Source organism: Carcharodon carcharias, chromosome 9 (assembly GCF_017639515.1).
Source record: "Carcharodon carcharias isolate sCarCar2 chromosome 9, sCarCar2.pri, whole genome shotgun sequence".
In the NCBI taxonomy this organism is placed as follows: domain Eukaryota; kingdom Metazoa; phylum Chordata; class Chondrichthyes; order Lamniformes; family Lamnidae; genus Carcharodon; species Carcharodon carcharias.
The window spans coordinates 27,454,839-27,474,339 of record NC_054475.1 but is presented as its reverse complement, the minus strand read 5'-3'; the positions used below and the strand labels follow the sequence as shown (position 1 = coordinate 27,474,339).

The 19,501-nt window shown below is 42.5% G+C and overlaps 1 protein-coding gene across 1 annotated transcript in view; it reads left to right on the top strand.

Annotated features, from left to right (window-relative positions):
- Positions 1 to 19,501, top strand: part of cpne5b (copine Vb) — a 723,670-nt gene that overhangs the window by 305,446 nt on the left and 398,723 nt on the right. Inside the window, exon 8 of the mRNA XM_041195525.1 lies at positions 13,279 to 13,342. Coding sequence (XP_041051459.1) covers positions 13,279 to 13,342 — 64 coding nt within the window. The remainder of the gene's footprint in view (positions 1 to 13,278; positions 13,343 to 19,501) is intronic.

The following is a 19,501-nucleotide window of genomic DNA, read 5'->3' as shown; positions in this document are numbered from 1 at the left end:
TGAGTCTGTTCCTGCCAGAAAACATACTAAACATTGGTGTAGGAGGAATCAGTGACATTGGCTAAAAGGTATGGTTCTGTCAGTATGACACTGTCAGGCTTTTGCTTGACTAGTCTGTGGGAGAACTCGACCAATTTTGACACAACCCCTCAGGCATTAGTGAAGAAGACTTTGCAGGGTTGATTTGGCTGGGTCTTGCCTTTGTCCTGTCTAAATACATTGTCTAGTTCAATGCTGGGTGGTGAATGAGTCATAAAGTTTTGGCTTGGAATTTCTTTATTGCCACTGGTGCAAATTTTAATAAGAAAGGCCCTTTGATTTTACTTTTCTAACAGTTTGTAGTGTTCTCCTGGGTATGCATTTCTAAAATTGCTTGAAATTAATATATAGAATTCAGCCAGAAACAGGTTAGATTGTTTTTAATCTTGCTAATAACCCAACCTAAACAGTAAAGAAATGACAATTTGATTTATTATAGTTGAGAACAACTTTCCATTCAGACAGCTTTTGGCAACTCAATTTCAGATTTCCCTACTTTCCATTTTGGAGTCTACTCCATGTGCTGGGAAGATCACCCAAATATCACTCTAAAATTTGCCTTATTCCAGCTGAACCTATTCAACCTCAAACATTACTTTAATGTAGTATCCCAGATTCGTTGTTCCCATTCTCTTAACTATTTTGAAAGGTCTCTAGTTTTCCAGCCTTGAAGAGAGACATCTAAGACGTTTCTGCACCATTTCCTCAGTTCAGATCTTTGACACAAGGGATCAGCCTTGTTGGCTCTTCTTTGAATGATGGTAATCCTGAAGTACCTGCCTTTTTTCTCAGTTATCACAATGGGATGCAGTGCTAAAGGTGCTGGATGATGATAGCACCATGTAGTTTAACCACAATTTCCTCTCACTTGAATTCTCTGGTTTTGGCCACAGTGGTCAATATTTTATTGAATTTATTAATGCGTGGATGATTTTCCAATGGCATTCTGATTAGCTCAAAGCTGCACTTACAACTGAATTGAAGATAGGATGCATTGAGCAAGCCCCCTGAGATGGTGTCAAATGGTCAAACTTCCAAAATGCCCTCATGTGGCATTGGAGCATTCTCATGCTTGAGTCTTTTGCAACCTGCAAAGGGTGAAGAGGTTAAAAAAAAAGTGAAACTGATGTAATAATAGATTCAGCCTGTACCCTAGGCACTGAGGAGAAAGGGCTGATTGAAGAGCATGACCTATGGATTGATTTAGTAATACAGGTACTGTCTCAGTTCCCCAGTGCAGTGCAGAAACTTCTTTACTACTTCAAATATATTATACTTGCATAAAATACTCAGCACAATGCCAGATTGTGACGTAAAAATCATTGCTAGTGCAGATATATTATCTCACTCAGAAATCAGCCTTATTGTTCTTGTAGCTTATTTTATGTTCCCTACTGTAGTAAGTGGCATTGTTTCAATTGCCTTTTGTTCTGCAGTAGAAAGGGCAGCACAATGATTAGCATGCTGCTACTTCAGTAGACTGCTGACAGGGAAACATCCTCTTTTATGGCTGCTGAAGTCTAATTTGATTTTTTTTAAATTGACAGTACTGAATGAGCAGAAATTTGTCCCAGCTAAACACTGGAAGGACCAAAGTCATATGGTCTTTGGTTCCTGCTGCAAACTTTGTTCCAAATCCACTGATTCCAACCCTCTCCCTGGTAACAAAAACAGAATTACCTGGAAAAACTCAGCAGGTCTGGCAACATCGGCGGAGAAGGAAAGAGTTGATGTTTCGAGTCCTCATGACCCTTCGACAGAACTACTCGAAACGTCAACTCTTTTCTTCTCCGCCGATGCTGCCAGACCTGCTGAGTTTTTCCAGGTAATTCTGTTTTTGTTTTGGATTTCCAGCATCCGCAGTTTTTTTGTTTTTACCTCTCCCTGGTTACCTTACTGTTGGAGACTGAATCAGAGGGGTGTGTAACTTTAGGGACCTAGTTGTTCCTTAAATGAGTTTCCACTTACATATCTGCTTCATGAGCAAAACCACTTCTTCCTATCTCTATAACATTGACCATCTCCCATTCCCCCCGCCTCACCTCAGCTTATATGCTGCTAAAACCAAGATTCATGCCTTTGTTACCTATATTCTTGATTTTTCTAACACTTTCCTGGCCAGCCTCCCTTTTTCCATCCTCCGTTAACTAACGCTCATCCAGAATATTGCTGCCTGTCTGCTAACTCACATATTCACCCATTACCCCTGTGCTCACTAATCTAAGTGATCTCAGTTCAACAATGGTTCAGTTTTACAATTCCTATCCGTATTTTCAGATCCCTCTGTGGCTTGACCCGTCCCATTCTCTGCAATTTTCTTCAATCTTATACACCCCACCCAACCCCTGCCCCTGCCAAGATATCTGCGTTCCTCTAACTCTGGTCTCTTGAGCATCCCTAATTGCTCCACTATTGGTGGTCATGCCTTTAGCTGCCTGGGCCCTATGCTTTGAAATTCCTCCCGAAGCTTTCCCACCTCTCTCCATTCTCGTTTCTTTTAAGAAGCTGCTTAAAACATACCTCTTTGATCAAACTTTTTGTCAACTCACCTATTGCCTTCTTGAGCGATTCAATGTCAAGTTTTGTCTCCTAACGCTCCTATGAAGCTTTGTTAAAGCGGCTATAAAAATGCAAGTTGAATTACTTTATCCACAGAGGCCTCACTGAAAACTGCTGAGTTGAATAAAAACACATCAGTGGGTGCTCGGGAGGCTAACCCTGACTTACATTGTTAGGTCAGATTGGATGAATCCACTTTGCTTGCCTGTGGTGTTGGTAGATGTCCCATTTCTCAGCATTAACATCCCTCACCTTGAGTATATTGTCCTTTAAAAAAAAACCCTGTCAACTAAAAGAAGTACAGGATTGGCAGCTCAACATTCCTGATTATAGAGTATTCAGACGAGATAGAGAGGGGGATAGAAGAGGAGGGTGGGGGTGGGTGTCGCAATATTGATCAAGGAATCAATTATAGCAGTGAGGAGGATGACATCTTGGAAAGGTCTTCAAATGAGGTTATGTGGGTAGAAGTAAAAAACACAAAAAGGGGCAATCATGCTTTTGGGTGTGTACTATGGGCCCCCAAACAGTCAGGGAGAGATAAAGGATCAAATACGTAATCAAATTTCAGAGAAGTATAAGAATAATAAGATAGTAATAGTAGGAGATTTTAACTACCCAAATGTTAACTGGGATAGTTTTAGTGTGCATGGTAGGGAGGAAGCTAAATTCTTAAGTTGCATCCAGGAGAACTTTTTTAGCCAGTATGTAGAAAACCCAACAAGGGAGGGGGCAGTTCTGGACCTAATATTTGGAAATGAGCCCGAGCAGGTGGAAGGTGTATCAGTCAGGGAGCATTTTGGAGATAGTGACCATAACTCAGTTAGATTTAGGAGAGTTATGGAAAAGGATAAGGTTGGGCTGGGAATAAAAGTTTTAAACTGGGGAAAGGCCAATTTTACTAAGATGAGATACAATTTGGCCCAAGTGGACTCAGAGCAGCTACTTGCAGATAAAAGTGTGCCAGAGCAGTGGGAGGCATTCAAGGAGGAAATAGCAAGAGTACAGGGCAAATATGTTCCAATAAAGACCAAGGGGTTGGGGGAGGGGGGGGAGGGGAGCCAAGTCCAGAGAGCTCTGGATGTCAAGGGATATAAAGGTTAGGATTAAGGCAAAAAGAGAAGCTTATGGCAGATACCGAAGGCTCAATACGACAGAGTCCCTACAGGGGTATAAAAAGTTCAGGGGAGAATTTAAAAAGGAAACTAGGAAAACTAAGAGAGTGCATGAGAAAGCATTGGTGGGTAGAATAAAGGAAAACCCAAAGGGTTTTTTTAAATATATAAAGAGCAAAAGAATAATTAGGGAAAGAGTAGGGCCAATTAGGGACCACAGAGGTAATCTGTGTGTGGACCCGGAAGACATGGGTACAGTCCCAAATGAATACTTTGCGTTGGTCTTCACAATGGAAAAGGACGACGCAGGTATAGGCATCAGGATGGAGAACCGTGAAATATTAGAGGAAATTAACATGGAGAGAGAGGAGGTTCTAACGGATTTAGTGCCTTAAAATGGATAAATCTGCAGGCCCGGATGAGAAGTATCCCAGGCTATTGAGGGAGGCAAGGAAAGAGATATCAGGATCCTTGGCAGTAATTTTCAAATCCTCCCTGGCCACAGGTGAGGTGCCAGAGGACTGAGGTACTGCTAAAGTTGCCCCGTTATTAAAAAAGGGAGGAAGGGATAGACCAGGAAATTACAGGCCAGTCAGTCTAACCTCAGTGGTGGGGAAGTTACTAGAAAGAATTCTGAGGGACAGAATGTATCTACACATGGAGAGACATGGATTAATCAGGGATATTCAGCATGGATTTGTTCAGCGAAGGCTGTGTTTGACAAAATTGATCGAATTTTTTGAGGAGGTAACCAGGAGTATTGATGAGGGTAATGCAGTTGCTGTGGCCCACATGGACTTTAGCAAGGCTTTAGATAAGGTCCCTTATGGCAGACTGGTCAAGAAAGTAAGAGCCCATGGGATCCAAGGCAAAGTGGCACATTGGATCCAAAATTGGATGAGAGGCAGGTAGCAGAGGGTGATGGTAGAGGGATGCTTCTGTGACTGGAAGTCTGTTTCCAGTGGGGTTCCACAGGGCATGGTGCTGGGGCCCTTTCTGTTTGTGGTGTACATAAAAGATTTGGACTTAAATGGGGGCATGATCAAGAAGTTCGTGGTTGACACAAAAATTGGCAGGGTGGTAAATAGTGAGGAGGATAGCCGTAAACTGCAGAGGGATAGCAATGGACTATTCGGGTGGACAGAACAGTGGCAAATGGAATTTGACTTGGAAGTAATGCACTTGGGGAGGGCTAACAAGGCACTATGAATGATAGAACCCTGGAAAGTACTGAAGATCAGAGGGACCTTGGTGTTCATATCCACAGATCCCTGAAGGTAGCAGGGCAGGTAGATAAGGTGTTTAAGAAGGCATATGGGGTACTTGCCTTTATTAGCTGAGGCATAGGATACAAGAGCAGGGAGGTTATGCTGGAACTTGTATAAAATGCTGGTTAGGCCACCAGTAGAGTACTGTGTGCAGTTCTGATCACCACATTATAGGAAGGATGTGATTGCACTGGAGAGGGTGCAGAGAAGATTTACCAGGATGCTGCCTGGTCTGGGGGGTTCTGAGCTATGAGAGAAGATTGGATCGGCTGGGGTTATTTTCCTTGGAACAGCGAAGGCTGAGAGAGGACCTGTTAGAGGTGTATAAGATAATGAGGGGCATGGATAAGGTGGATAGGAAGGCATCTTTTCCATTAGTGGAGGGGTGAATAACCACGGAGCATAGATTTAAGTTAAGAGGTAGAAGGCTAGGAGGGGAGTTGAGGAGAATTTTTTTTTTTTACCCAGAGTGTGGTGGGAGTCTAGAACTCACTGCCCAAAAAGGTGGCTGAGTCAGAAACTCTTGTAACATTTAAGAAGTATTTAGTTATTCACTTGTGTTGCCATAGCCTCCAGAGCTATGGTCCAAGCGCTGGAAAATGGGATTCGTGTAGTCAGATCTTTGTTGACCAGTGTGGACACGATGGGCCGAATGGCCTCCTTCTGAGTTGTAAATGTCTAAGAACTAACCTCAGTCTGTCACTGATCCCTTGCAAGTGAAAAACTCCTGTTTGTATGGCTGCAGTGTCGATTGTCCTTGGTATTTTTAGATTATCAGTAAATTCCATCCCATGGTTTGAAGGCTTTCTGTTATTTTCAAATCTCAAAGGTTTTCTCCTGATACTGATTCCTGAAACTGCTTTGTTACGGATTAAATTATAGGGACAAAAATGAATGACTTGTCTTCTACAGATGATCACCTGCTTTGACCAGATAAAGAGTTATTATGATCACCTTAACAGTGTTTATTTTATTGACCACAATTTATCATGATGGCTGGAAACGATTCGCACAAGTTTCCCAAATCATGATGTACCACCACATCATTTAGCGACATAAAACTGAGCCAACCTATTACTTTTTCATTCAAGCTGGGGAATAGGAATTTGCTGGGTTTTGATTCATAAGATGCCAGTTGCTTATTTCCCATTATTAAATTGTAACATCCCCATTGTGTGACATGCTGTAATGCACTGAAGAAACCTATATTCTACAAACTTCCAGATAGAGTACACCTGTGATCCTTTTCTGACAGAAACTGCGGTGATATATATTTATAAAGAGTCATGCTGACTGACGAACATCTATAAATAACCTTTTGAACATAACTGGAGGAAACACTAAACACCATCAGGGAATTTATCTTCATCTATCAGTTTGCTGTAGGCAAACATCCTTTAGAATGGCAAGATTTTCCAAATATGGTTAATTAAGTGAGGCCAGGATTTTCTGTACCCACCGGCGTCAGGCATGTTCGGTGACATAAGCGGACAATGTGGCTTCATCGGTTTCATGACGGCGTGAAACCAGTTCGCGATCGTCTGCTCAGCCCGCCAATGGCGAGCCACGTTATTCAGCATCAGACGTCGGGAACCTCATTGTAATATATCAGCATATATTGGGTCTGCCCGCCGGAATTGTCCCACTTGACTAGGTCGTTAACTCACATTGGTGGGAAAACACACCGCTGTGTTTCACAACAGCACATAAGCAACGTGCATCTGGTGGGTTGCACTTCATTCGGGACTTCAAGGTTTGTTTGCCTACCTTGCTTCGGTCAACATTCGCAGTCATCAACACCAGGCTTCACAGACAGTGCAACATCACTTTTAGTGGGGGCTCATGGCAGGTCTCTACCTACCAGATCAGTCATATGTGGGTGCCTTTTCAGTGTTTGCAGGGCTAGGGCTTGCTTGGCAATGAGGAGAAGTGGCCTCAGGCAAGGGAATAGGCTGCAGGATGAGGGCTGTAATGGGGAAGGGGGGTATCCCAGGGTGTGTGTGGGGGCACATGTTGATCTGTTCAAGTGGCCTCAAGATGGTGAGGGCTGAGGAGACAGTCTCCAGAGGAGATGAGGCCAGATGGGCATGTAGGTTATATGTGTGAGAGTGGGTAGTGATATCCCTTGAGCTGGCAGTGAGTGAGATGCCAGTGAATGTGATGGGCTTGAGTGTGTGAGTTTAGAGTGATGAGATGGTTTCCTTACTGTGGTAATTATGGCTTTATGTAATATATAGTATACCTTTAAGAATGTTGTTATAAAGGAAGATCACATGATCTTATGTAACCAATAAAGGAGTAGCATGGGCTACCTCTGTAGTCAGTAGTTTGAGTTACTAGTCAGAAGCATGGAGACGGTGTTTGAGTTGAAAGCACACAAGTGTAGCTGCTGAGTACCTTCGTAAATAAACAGAATGTGTTCCACCTAAGAACTGTCTATATGGGATCTTTCATGGGAACGATGTTTCTGCTCATTGTTGATGCCTACTCAAAATGGATGGACATATATGAGGTGAACTCACCAACACCTTCTGCTACAATTGAGAAGCTACATCAAAATTTTACATTCACGGACTACCAGAAATAGTCATTTCTGATAATGGCACAGCATTTATGAGTGCTGAGTTTCAGCGGTTTATCAGCCTCAATGGAATCACTCAGGTCAAAACTTCACCATACCATCCTTCCTAAAATGGACTGGTCAAAAGGGCAGTTCAAGCGTTCAAGGCTGGCATGAAGAAATTAACTGGAGATTCCATAGCAAACAAGCTAGAACGCTTTCTTTTCCTTTATAGGACCACCCCTCACACAGCAACAGGTGTCACACCTGCGGAATTATTGATGAAACACCATCTCAGGACAGGACTGAGCTTAATAATGCTGACTTTAGGGGGGAAGATGGAAAGGAGTCAGTGAAGTCAGAAAACTAGACATGATGGCATAGACGGGACAGGAAGTTTACCGTGGGAGAGACGGTATATGGAGAAGGACCAAAGTGGTTACCAAGTGAAATAAGTGCAGTGACTGAACCTCTATCTTACCACATGAAGATGGAAGGCTAAGTCATATGGAAACACGTGGATCATCTAAACGAGAAAGAGACAAATCCCCAAGAAATGATTCCATCAGTGTTCACGACCAGGCCAATGTTTCCTTTTCAGAGATCTCAACCTAGTACAGATGTGTCATATGTGTCTGTTGACCTGCAAGTGTTGAGGAAACAGATTTGCAGGCGATCGCTGAAGAACCTGATGTTCAGACAACTCCAGAAATGGAGGTTCCTGACAAAGCATCTGAAATTGAAGAGCTGAGATGTTCTACACACATAAAAAAAACCACAGAAAGACTGAATTTGTAAATTACTTATCTGTGTAAATAATTTGCTATTTTGAGAAAATTGAACTTGTAAATGTAAAATGTGTTTCCAAGTAAAAGGGGAGGGATGTGGTAATTATGGTTTTATGTAATGTGTAGTATATCTTTAAGAAGGGTGTTATAAAGGAAGATCACATGATCTTATGTAACCAATAGAGGAGTAGCACAGGTTACCCTCTGTAGTCAGTAGCCTGAGTTAGTAGTCAGAAGTGTAGAGTGAGGGTCTGAGTTGAAAGCACACAGGTGTAGCTGCTGAGTACCTTTATAAATAAAAAAAATTGTGTTCCACCTAAAAGCTGTCTGCTGGTTAACTTTGTCCATTATACCAACTCAGCAGCCATCCCAAAACAAGCATGCAACCCAGGTCCATAAGTCCCAACAAATTGGTAACTAGGATTCAACAGATTCCCTGGCTGCACAGATAAGATCATTCATCCTCTATCTGATTGGATGGCCAACCTCTTCTGTGTAGCATTGGCACTGATCACCACTGCCACCGCCTCCCAAGCCTGGTTGATCACGCTGCTGCCCATCCTGCAGCCAGAGTGGGGGTAGAGGACATCATGGCAGATCTCCACGGCTTCCAAAAGGCAAGCCAGTGACGCCTCACTAAACCGGGGGGCCGCAGTCTTTTTGCCTTTCTTGGACATCTCCCCTGCAGTAGTTGTGGGCTGGAAGCACTGAGATGTGTGCGCGCGGCTGAACTTTAAATATGGCGCTCAGCTTGATGAAGTGATGAGGTGATGGCATGGCATGTGAATGAGAGCCCACCCGTCATTGAAACAGTGTGTCTCCCGGGAATGCATAACTAATGTGGTGGGTTTGGGACGATACCACATGAAAATCTGCCATTGTGGCCGGCGGGTAAAACGAAGCACTTAGTGCAAATCTGGAACGATTCTATTCTGACTGTTTGCACTCAAACTTCATATGGAAGAGCAAAGACAAGTAGGAGAGATGGCAATAATCCCAGAGCTGGGATTTAAGCTCAGAGTTGGTGAGATTCTCTTCATTGCTGAACAATGATCTGAGGCTCTCATAAATCACTGTTATATACAATGCTTCCCAAACTTCTGCATTGGGGAGGGCAGAACATAGCATTTTTACCTGTGAGGAGGACAGGAATTTGTGCAGGGCCAGTGATTGGGAGAGGTGGTGGTGTAGTGCTGTTGTCACTGGTCTAGTAATGAGAGACCCAGGGTAATGCTCTGCGGACATGGCTTCAAATCCCACCATAGTGTATGGTGAAATTTGAATCCAATAAAAAAAATCTGGAATTAAAAGTCTAATGAAACCATTGTTGTGAAAACTCACCTGGTTCACTAATGTCCTTGCCATCCTTGCTTGGTCTGGTCCCCAGCAATGTGGTTGACTTGTAAATGTCCTAGCAAACCACTCAGTTCTCAAGGGAAATTGGGGGTGGGCAATAAATGCTGGACTAGCCAGCGATGGCCCCATCACATGAACGAATAAAAAAAAAGGTCTGATTTTCACCCCAAAAGCACAATGTCGCACAATCTGCCGTGTTTCAGGATGGGAAGCATCTGCCTTCTCAGTGGTAGAGATATATAAATAATGGAGTTAGGATACAATGACCTATATTCTGACTGTAACCTTCCCGATTAAATAATTCTGATTTGATGCCATTGTAGAGCTGGCACAGTTGCCAAGATCGACTGTTTAAAGGGAAGTAGCTGGGGTGGCACCCCCTTTCCAGAGTGTTAGTGAAGTGGGCAATTGGCACTAAACTTTCAGAGGTGATTTGTCTGGCCATCTGTTCCCACCGATATTGGGTTGAGAATCATCCTTTGCTGTTTAGTGGAGCCAAACCTTCAGAAATCAAAAATAAAGATGGTTATACTAGAACCTGAAGAGGTGATGCCAGTTTTGAATTTCTACTGCAGTGGAGCATTCCAAGTGACCAAGGCTGATATCTGCCATATGAAAGAATTGCTTCCAAGCAGAATTCTTTCATCACTTTCCCTATGGCAAGACAGCAACAACAATATGAAGTAGCACAGAGACAGTGGAACATATAGCTGGGTGTATAAAAGGCTGTCAATTAACTTTCACCACTGGAAGAGGAGGCTCCATAAATATCCCCATCCTCAATGATGGGGGAGCCCAGCACATTAGTGCAAAAGACAATGCTGAAGCATTTGCAACAATCCTCAGCCAGAAGTGCTGAATGGATGATCCATGTTGGCCTCCTCCAGAGGTCCTCCCAGCATTACAAATGCCAGTCTTCAGCCAATTTGATTCGCTCCACATGATATCAAGAAACGGTTAAAGGCACTGGATATGGCAAAGACTATTGGCCCTGACAACATTCTGCCAATAATCCTGAAAACTTGTGCTCCAGAACTTGCCGTGCCCCTAGCCAAGCTGTTCTGACTCTAGAGATGGACAATAAAAGCCCACATCCCATGAATGACGGAAGGGTCATCAACAGTGCAATCACTTGCTTAGCAATAACCTGCTCACAGAAGCTCAGTTGTGTTCCGCCAGGGCCACTCAGCTCCTGATCTCATTATAGCCTTGGTTCAAATATGGACAAAAGAGTTGAACTCCAGAGGTGAGGTGAGAGTGACTGCCTTGACATCAAGGCAGCATTTGACTGAGTGTGGCATCAAGGAGCCCTATCAAACTAGAATCAGTGGGAATAAGGAGGAAAACTCTTCACTGGTTGCAGAAAGGAAGATGGTTGTGGTTGTTGGAGGTCCATCATCTCAGTTTCAGGACATCTCTGCAGGAGTTTATCAGGGTAATGTCTGAGGCCCAATCATCTTCAGCTGCTTCATCAATGACCTTCCTTCTGTCAGAAGTAGGAATGTTTGCTGATTATTCAATGTTCAGCACCATTTGTGACTCCTCAGTTACAGAAGCAGTCCATGTCCAAATACAACAAGACCTGAACAATATCCAGGTTTGGGCTGACAACTGGCAAGTAACATTCACACTGCACAGGTGCCAATCAATGACTATCTTCAACAAGAGAGAAACTAACCATAACCCCTTGACATTCAATGGCATTACCACCGCTGAACCCCCCACTATCAACATCCTGGGGGTTACCATTGACCAGAAACTGAACTGAACTACCCATATAAATACTGTGGCTACAAGAACAGGTCAAAGGCTAGGAATCCTGAGGGGAGTAACTCACCTCCTTATTCCCCAAAGCCTGTCCACTATCCACAGGGCATGTCAGGAGTGTGATGGAATACTCTCCACTTGCCTGGATGAGTGCAGCTCCAACAGCATTCAGGAAGCTTGACACCTTCCAAGACAAAACAGCCCACTTGATTAGCTCCACACCTGCAAGTATTCACTCCCTCCACCACCGACACACAGCAGCAGCAGTGTGTACCATCTACAAGATGCACTGCAGGAACTCACCAAACCTCTTTCGACAGCACCTTCCAAACCCACAACCACTACTACCTATAAGGACAAGGGCAGCAGGCACATGGGAACACCAAACCTCAAATTTCCTCTCCAAGCCACTCACCATCCTGACCTGGAAATATATCACTGTTCCTTCATTGTTGCTGGGTCAAATCCTGGAACTCCCTCCCTAGTAGCACTGTGGGTGTACTTACACCATATGGTCTGCAGCGGTCCAAGCAGGTACTGAAGTGACTACAGCTCCTTAGACAGCACCTTCCAAACCCACAAGCACTACCATCTAGAAGTACAAGGGCAGTAGAGAGAGGGGAACACCATCACCAGGAAGATCACCCCCAAGCCACTCACCATCTTGACTTGGACATAGATCGCGGCCCTTTCACTGTCGCTGGGTCAAAATCCTGGAGCTCCCTCCCAAACAGCACCCTGGGTGTACCTACACCACGTGGACTGCAGCAGTTCGAGAAGGCAGCTCATCACCACCTTCTCAAGGGCAATTAAGGATGGGCAATAATTGCTGGCCTAGCCAGCAGCGCTCACTTTCTATGAACGAATGAAGATAAAAGAGAAAACTGGTTGTCTGATGGGATACTTCAGTATTAACAGTTGCAATTCAGTATTGCAACCAAAATCTAGCTGCCTGATGGATATTTGGAGTCTGCTGCAGACTGTAGTGAGCATTATGTCCTCTGTTTATCATTTGTACCAAAATCATAAATGTGTGTTTTATATTCCTTTTATGATTTCAGCACAGGTAGTACCTGGAAAAAGTCTTTCATTCATGAGGGTAACAAATGAAATATGTCCTGATTGAATTTACTTCACTTGCTAATTAACCTGAAGCCACAAAATATTCTGCCATCCAAAATATGACTGAACACTGGCTGGTGCTATTTAGTTTATTGGAGGTATGAAAGCAGGTACCATAGCGACAAGAAATAACAATCTGCTTCAGCCAAAGCCTTTTTGAAATACACTTTTTAAGGACTGGAAAATGTCTGCATTGCAGTCAAATCATGCTAAACCTGGCACGTCAATAATTACTATTGTCTCTGAAAACGGGAAGAAAATTGCTATTGTTTTCCATTATTGCCATCCATCTTCTTGACAAATATGTGACAGAAGTTGCTAAATGCTTGTGCTAGCACAATACTCCAACAGATTAGTTTGCCACTCTTAACAACAGGAAAAATTATACAAACTGAATAACCCATGTAATTCAGTAATTCTCTGTAATTCTCAGAAAATAAGGTTTTCCATAAGAAATCAGACAATAGCACAAAGCAGAAGGCAGCCTCTTATTCTCTCAGCTACATTTTTTTTACTAAGAATTACAAATGGAGGAAAGCAAACTCCCCAAGACATCCTGACCCTTGTAAGGTACATCAACTTGTTTCACATAATATTGAATATTATTTGCATATTGTTGTTTCCATTGGCTAAGAATTTAAAAGCAGTTGAAAAATAAATAAATTACACAAGATTTTAATATATATTTCATTATCTCTTCCCAGTGGAATTCCAGGGAAGAAATGTGGGACAATCGTACTGTCAGCTGAAGAACTTGGCAATTGTCGGGTAAGTAGAAACGTTCATTATCGCAAAAGGAAACAGGGTTAAAAAATGCCTCCTGGATATAGCTAGTATTTCAGTACATCATGTCACTCTGTATTTTCTTATTTATAAAACAATGGGCCTTATTTTTAATTGTCAGCCTTCCTTTTCTCATCTCGCAAATGGGTGGCCGGCAGTTAAAAGAATTGGAATTGAGGCACCTCACCCCATCGATGCTCAAGATTATCCCATAGGTGGGATGTTAAGGCATGTTGTAAATGAAGGAATTGCATGTTTATCTATTTGAGTTTGGAGGTTGCTTAAGTATGCAAATCAGAGTCCTATACTTGCTGAAAGTTCCCACTTCCAATTTTCAGGTGCAAATGGGTAGCCACACACACTGCCTGTTTTGTTGCTGGCATTGTATAGTCTAACCATTGGCCTGTGTTTTAATTCAGAAAAAAGTACTTTTAGGAGGTGATATTTTGTGCAGTCTCCTGATCCCACATAAATACATAAATACTCTGATCCACTGGCCAGCTCTTGTTTGAACCCCACGCTCCCAACCCAGGCCTGACCTACTGGCATGGCCCATGTGGGAGCCAGCTGAGTTCCTGCCTTGCCATTACTGGCGAGTTGTACAGGAGTGCCAACTTGGCACTACATCTTGCCACAGCTTGGCATTTCCTTGAAACCTGAAATCTTTTGGTTGTCCCAAGTAGGCAGTATTTGGTTGGCTCCGTCAACTCAATGCAATTTCGGGCAGAAGCCAAGTATTGCCCCAATATCATTTTCGTTGAAGAGTTTTTTGATGAATGTAATCCTGCCATATTTTTGAAGCAATGGCATTAATTTTCCAGTGAATCATTTGTTATGTTTGAGCTACATGCATTTATAGCGTTTAATGGTGGTGTGGTCTTTTGAGAAGGTACACAAACCCACTGCACTGCTCAGAATGATCCCAGGTATTCTGCAGCAGCACGAGAAACAATCACAGCACGATAAGTGATGGATTTTTCCTTGATAACACATAATCAGTGAATGAAAAATGCACACAACAAGAATAGTGTAGCACAAAGATTACTCCTCTTTGTATTCCTGGTGCTGTGAAACAGACTGATACTAGTTTTAAGCAGTAGATAATTATCCAGTCTAATTTCTAGAACTTTATTGATGAGTCATCTTGCAAATCCCTTATTTAAAAACAAACTATTAGTTGTGAAGTATATTTTCCAAGTTAGTATTATAAAGCAATTAGAAAACTCATTGGGTCCTATTGGTTATAGTAGAGCAATTTTCTTCTGAAAGCACAGCCTGGGGATTTTGGGCAGAATGCACTAGCAGTGGGCTCTTTTGGAACTAATGTCAGTGCCGGAGCTGCTTCTTAAACTTTATTTTCCAGTCAGTGAATGGGGGCGTGCGTCCTGACATCACCGCGCATCATTTAGATTTTCAGTTCAGCAGGCACGCAGCCAAGTCAGCTGCACGTCCGCCAAACTGTCAAAGGCCTATTAAAGCCTATTAAAAACTAATTAAAACAGTTAAATGAGCTGCCCGTCCAGCTTAAGGTTAGTGGGCAGGCGAAGAGCCCAGGCGTCCTTCGCATTTTTCATGAAACCTCATCCACGGGCGGGATGAGGTTTCATGAAGTGTTTTAAGATTCAATAAAAATTATTTAAAAAATTCATTGACATGTCCCAGCTCATGTGACACTGTCACATGAGGGTACATGTTTTAAAAGTTATTTTTTCCTTCATTTAAATTTTCAAACCTTAAACTGATCTCCCTGAGGCACCTCTCCTGAGGGAATCCCCCCACCCCCCCAGCCCGGACAGGGAGCGCTCAGCGCTTCCGGGCGAGCGTCACGCTGGGGAGGCCTTAATTGGCGGCACGGTCCCAATCGGGGGCACCGATCGGGTTCATGCCTGCCCCTGCCCGATCCCGCATAACAACAACCCCCCCCCCCCAGCCCCACCCCATATACCAAGTGCGGGATTTTCCACACCCGCCCCCCCGCCAGGATCTGCCAGTCCCGCCACAAGTCAATGGACATCCGGCTGGGGCACTGCCTCGCCCGCAGTGGGTCTTGGCCGCGACAGGGCCGGAAAATCCCGGCCTAAGTGTGCATGTGAAAGTGCCCTATTGGATGCAGGAAGGAGAGGTCGGGGCATTTTTTGGAGCTAGCAGCTACATTAAAGAGGCGTGCAAAATAGAAACTACATGGAGATCAAATTGATACTTTTTGTTGTAAAGGTGATTAAATGGATATGAAGCAGTGAATGTTAAATCTCAGTTGCTGATGAGCTTTGGAGTGGATTGTAATCTCTTTTAGTCAGCCAAACGCTGCAGCTTGCATTTCTATGGTCTTACTTATTTAAAGTTACCATTGCTGCGAATGTTAATGTGCAGGTTAGGCCGAAGTTGGGAAAAGGGTGATATTGTGATGATGAGCAGTAGATGGGAAACTAGGAAACACATGAGTTTGATGAAAGGTGCTTCATTAATAGGAGGGTATTAGTTTGACTTTGAGGATTCTCTTTTTGGGATAGACAATTTCTCAGTAGGTGGAGAGTTGAGTTTTGCTCCATGATTGGGAAACAGCTTTCGGTGTCTCAGAAACAGACAAGGTGAATTTATTCAGCAACTGCTAAAGGGGTTGTCAAGTTTTGGAATTGCTGTTTCTTTTAACTTATCGAGATTCTTGATTTGAAATGAAATTAAAGATGAGATTCTAATATTTGCAAGAGGTTTCATGACTAGACAATAAGCTTCAGATGAGGGGACACTTGATGTAGTGGTATTAGGGCAATTTGTTAAGTAACAAAAGTTATACTTAACAAAAGAAGGCAGTCGATATCCTAATTCAGGTGGTTCTTGATTCCCAGTGACTCTAGTAGCTACAGATGGCTTGTGACTTCTGTTCTTCTTTCTATCATCTGCCTCAATCTTGTGCAAAGATTTCCTCCAAATTCATTCTATTTATCCTGTGTAGCCAGGGGCTCTTCCAGTGTTATCATATTGTGATAGTGTTATCTGTCTGTCAATGCTTATATTAATTGTCAATTATGATCATGACCCATAGTCACAAACTTGTAGTCATGACCCAAAACCATATCCTTAAAACACAAACAATCCATCCATGCACACATCTACAATTAATCCTTCATCTACCAGGAATTTAATACAAAATACACATAAAAAGGAATTACCTCAACAAAACAGTTATCTTTACTAGCTGGATCAAGCATGCATTAGCAAATGATAGATTGAAATCTCTGTTTTGCCGATGAACTCATCATGGGTAATCTGGCAAATTCTACTTTTAAGGAGGCCCATGCTGAATTAAGTGACAGCTCCCATGATCTGCCCCTCAGACTGGCACAGGATCTTAAATAGAGTAACCTGAACTCTTGCGTAAACAGATGCCAAAGGAAAGTAACATTTGAGGTAGGTCAGCCTGGTTAGGTTTGGGGAGGAATCATGACCAAGTGAGGGAGAACTTACTCATTTTCAGTACAGCGGTGGTCAGAATCAGAGTTGTTAGCCCACTGATGTGGAATAATGTGTAGTTTGTTTTATTATTCACAAGGCAAAGTTTGAAATTATATGAAATATTGGGTTTTGATTGAACAGTCACTCTGTACATACACTTGCCATCTGTAAAGCAAAGGAGCTTAGCAATTCATAGCTGGTCATGTGTCACTCAATCATTTCAGCCTGCCTACTGAAAGATTGGAGAAGCATATGTGTGAAAGATCTTAAGAACATAAGAAATAGGTGCAGGAGTCGGCCATTCAGCCCTTCAAGCCCTCTCCACCATTCAATGAAATCATGGCTGATCGTCGACTTCAACAGCATTTTCTTGCACTATCCCTTGATGTTTTTTTTTTAATGCAGAAATCTATTGATCTCAGTCTCGAACTTATTCAACGACTAAGCCTCCACAGTCCTGTGGAGTAGAGGATTCCAAAGATTCACCACTTTCTGAGTGAAGAAATTCCTCCTCATCTCAGTCCTAAATGGCCTGCCCCTTATTCTAGGACTGTGTCCCCTGGTTCCAGGACAACCACCTCCCACCTTACACCTCCCCCAGCCAGGGGAAACATCCTTCCTGCATCTACCCTGTTGAGCCCTGTAAGAACTTTGTATGTTTGAATGAGTTCATGCCTCATTCTTCTAAACTCCAGAGAATAAAAGCCCAGTCTATTTAACCCTTCCTCATAAGACAATCCCTGCATTCCATGAGTTAGTTTGATGAATGTTTGTTGTGCTCCCTCAATGGTAAGTATATCTTTCATTAGGTAAGGAGACCAAAACTGCACACAATACTTCAGGTGTGGTCTCACCAAGGCTCTGTATAATTGCAGTAAGACATCTTTACTCCTATACTGAAATCCTTTTGCAATAAAGGCCAACATACCATTTCCTTTCTTAATTGCTTGCTATACCTGCAAGTTAGCTCTCAGTGACTTGTGAACAAGAACATCCAAGTCTCTTTGATATTCAACATTTCCCAGTCTCCCACCATTTAAAAGATACTTTTTATTTCTGTTTTTCCTACCAAACTGGACAATCTCACATTGCTCCACCTTGTATTCCATCTATCCACTTTTTGTATTCCATCTGTACTTTTTTTGAATTTTGAATTTTTTGCCCACTTGCTTAGCCTCTCCAAATCCCCAGGCAGTGCCTTTGCATCCTCCTCACAACTCACACTTCCACCTAGTTTTGTGTCATCTGAAAACTTGGAAACATTACATTTAACCCCTGCATCCAAATCATTGATATAGATTGTGAATAGTGGAGGCACAAGCACTTGGGGTAACCCACTAGTCAGAGCCTGCCACCTTGAAGATGACCCATTTATTACTACTTTCTATTTTCTGTCCATTAACCAGTTCTTAATCCACGCTAGTATATTACCTTCAATCCCATATACCACACCCACTGGTTTCCCCTCATCCATTTTGCTATTTATGCCCTCAAAAAACTCCAACAGGTTTGTTAAACATGATTTCCCTTTCATAAATCCACATTGGGTCTGCCCATTCCTACCATTATTTTCCTGCTATCTCATTCCTTATATATTCAAGAGATCCTATTGTGAGACCCCTGGGTTAACTATGTGCGATTAGATAATGGACCCAATTCTGAACATATGCTCATGGGATAATTTATGCACATGATGTCCATTGAATATGAGAGAATATCTAAGACAGATTCAAAATTCTTAAGAAAAATCACAACATGGGGGTGGTATAGTAGTGTCACAGCATTGAAAATTGCTTTTGTTACTAAGTGTATAAGACTAGCAGCATTAACAACAAGTTCTGAAGCAGATAAATCATTTTTTATTCAATACACTAAGGATCAAATCCTTTCTTGACAGTACCACTCCATCACTTTAAGCCTGAAAGCACTGGAATAACAGCTGAGGCATCAATAATGTTTATCCATCAATTTTCTTATCTTGAGGCTTTTTTTAATACATTCTTAGGAAGTGAAGTCACTGGCCATTATTATTGCCCCTCCCTCATTGCTCTTGAGGTAATGGTGGGCTACCTTCATGAGTAAAGTTGTTTTTTTATTCTTGAGGGTAATTTTTTTCAAATGTTTGGTCCACCGTCTTTGACCTTAAGTGGCCACAGTTAAAGGTCATTGAAGATAACCCAGTCTGCATTTCTGAGACTTGAGATTTAAATCACTTACTGAAATATTAATTAATTTTGGCGGAGTTTAGAATTGGTATGATAATGATCATAATCAAGTCTGTGATCATGATTCAAATATTTCACAACAAAATCAGCCAGATTAACACCTTTGGCTGCCAATCAGATATTTCATTAACAGCATTCAAACTGCACAGTGGAATATGGGCTTCTAATCACTCCCACTGGTGGTGGAATTTTTTCTATGGCTAATGCAAGTTCAAAATAATAGCTTTGAAAGTGTGTGGGCCACTGAAGTTGTAGCTTATGATTTTTTTTCTTGCTGTAGCTTGTTATAATTACTTATACGATGGTATTTTCCATGAAAGTAGAATGACAACAATAAGGTTGCATATCTTATCTTGCATTGCCTCCCTCCCTTCCCAATAAAGGAGAAGATAAAATTTCCAACTCCTTTAATTCAAGCGTCTGGCCTCAGTCATGTGGAGTCAGTCCATGATCAACCTTGATAGCA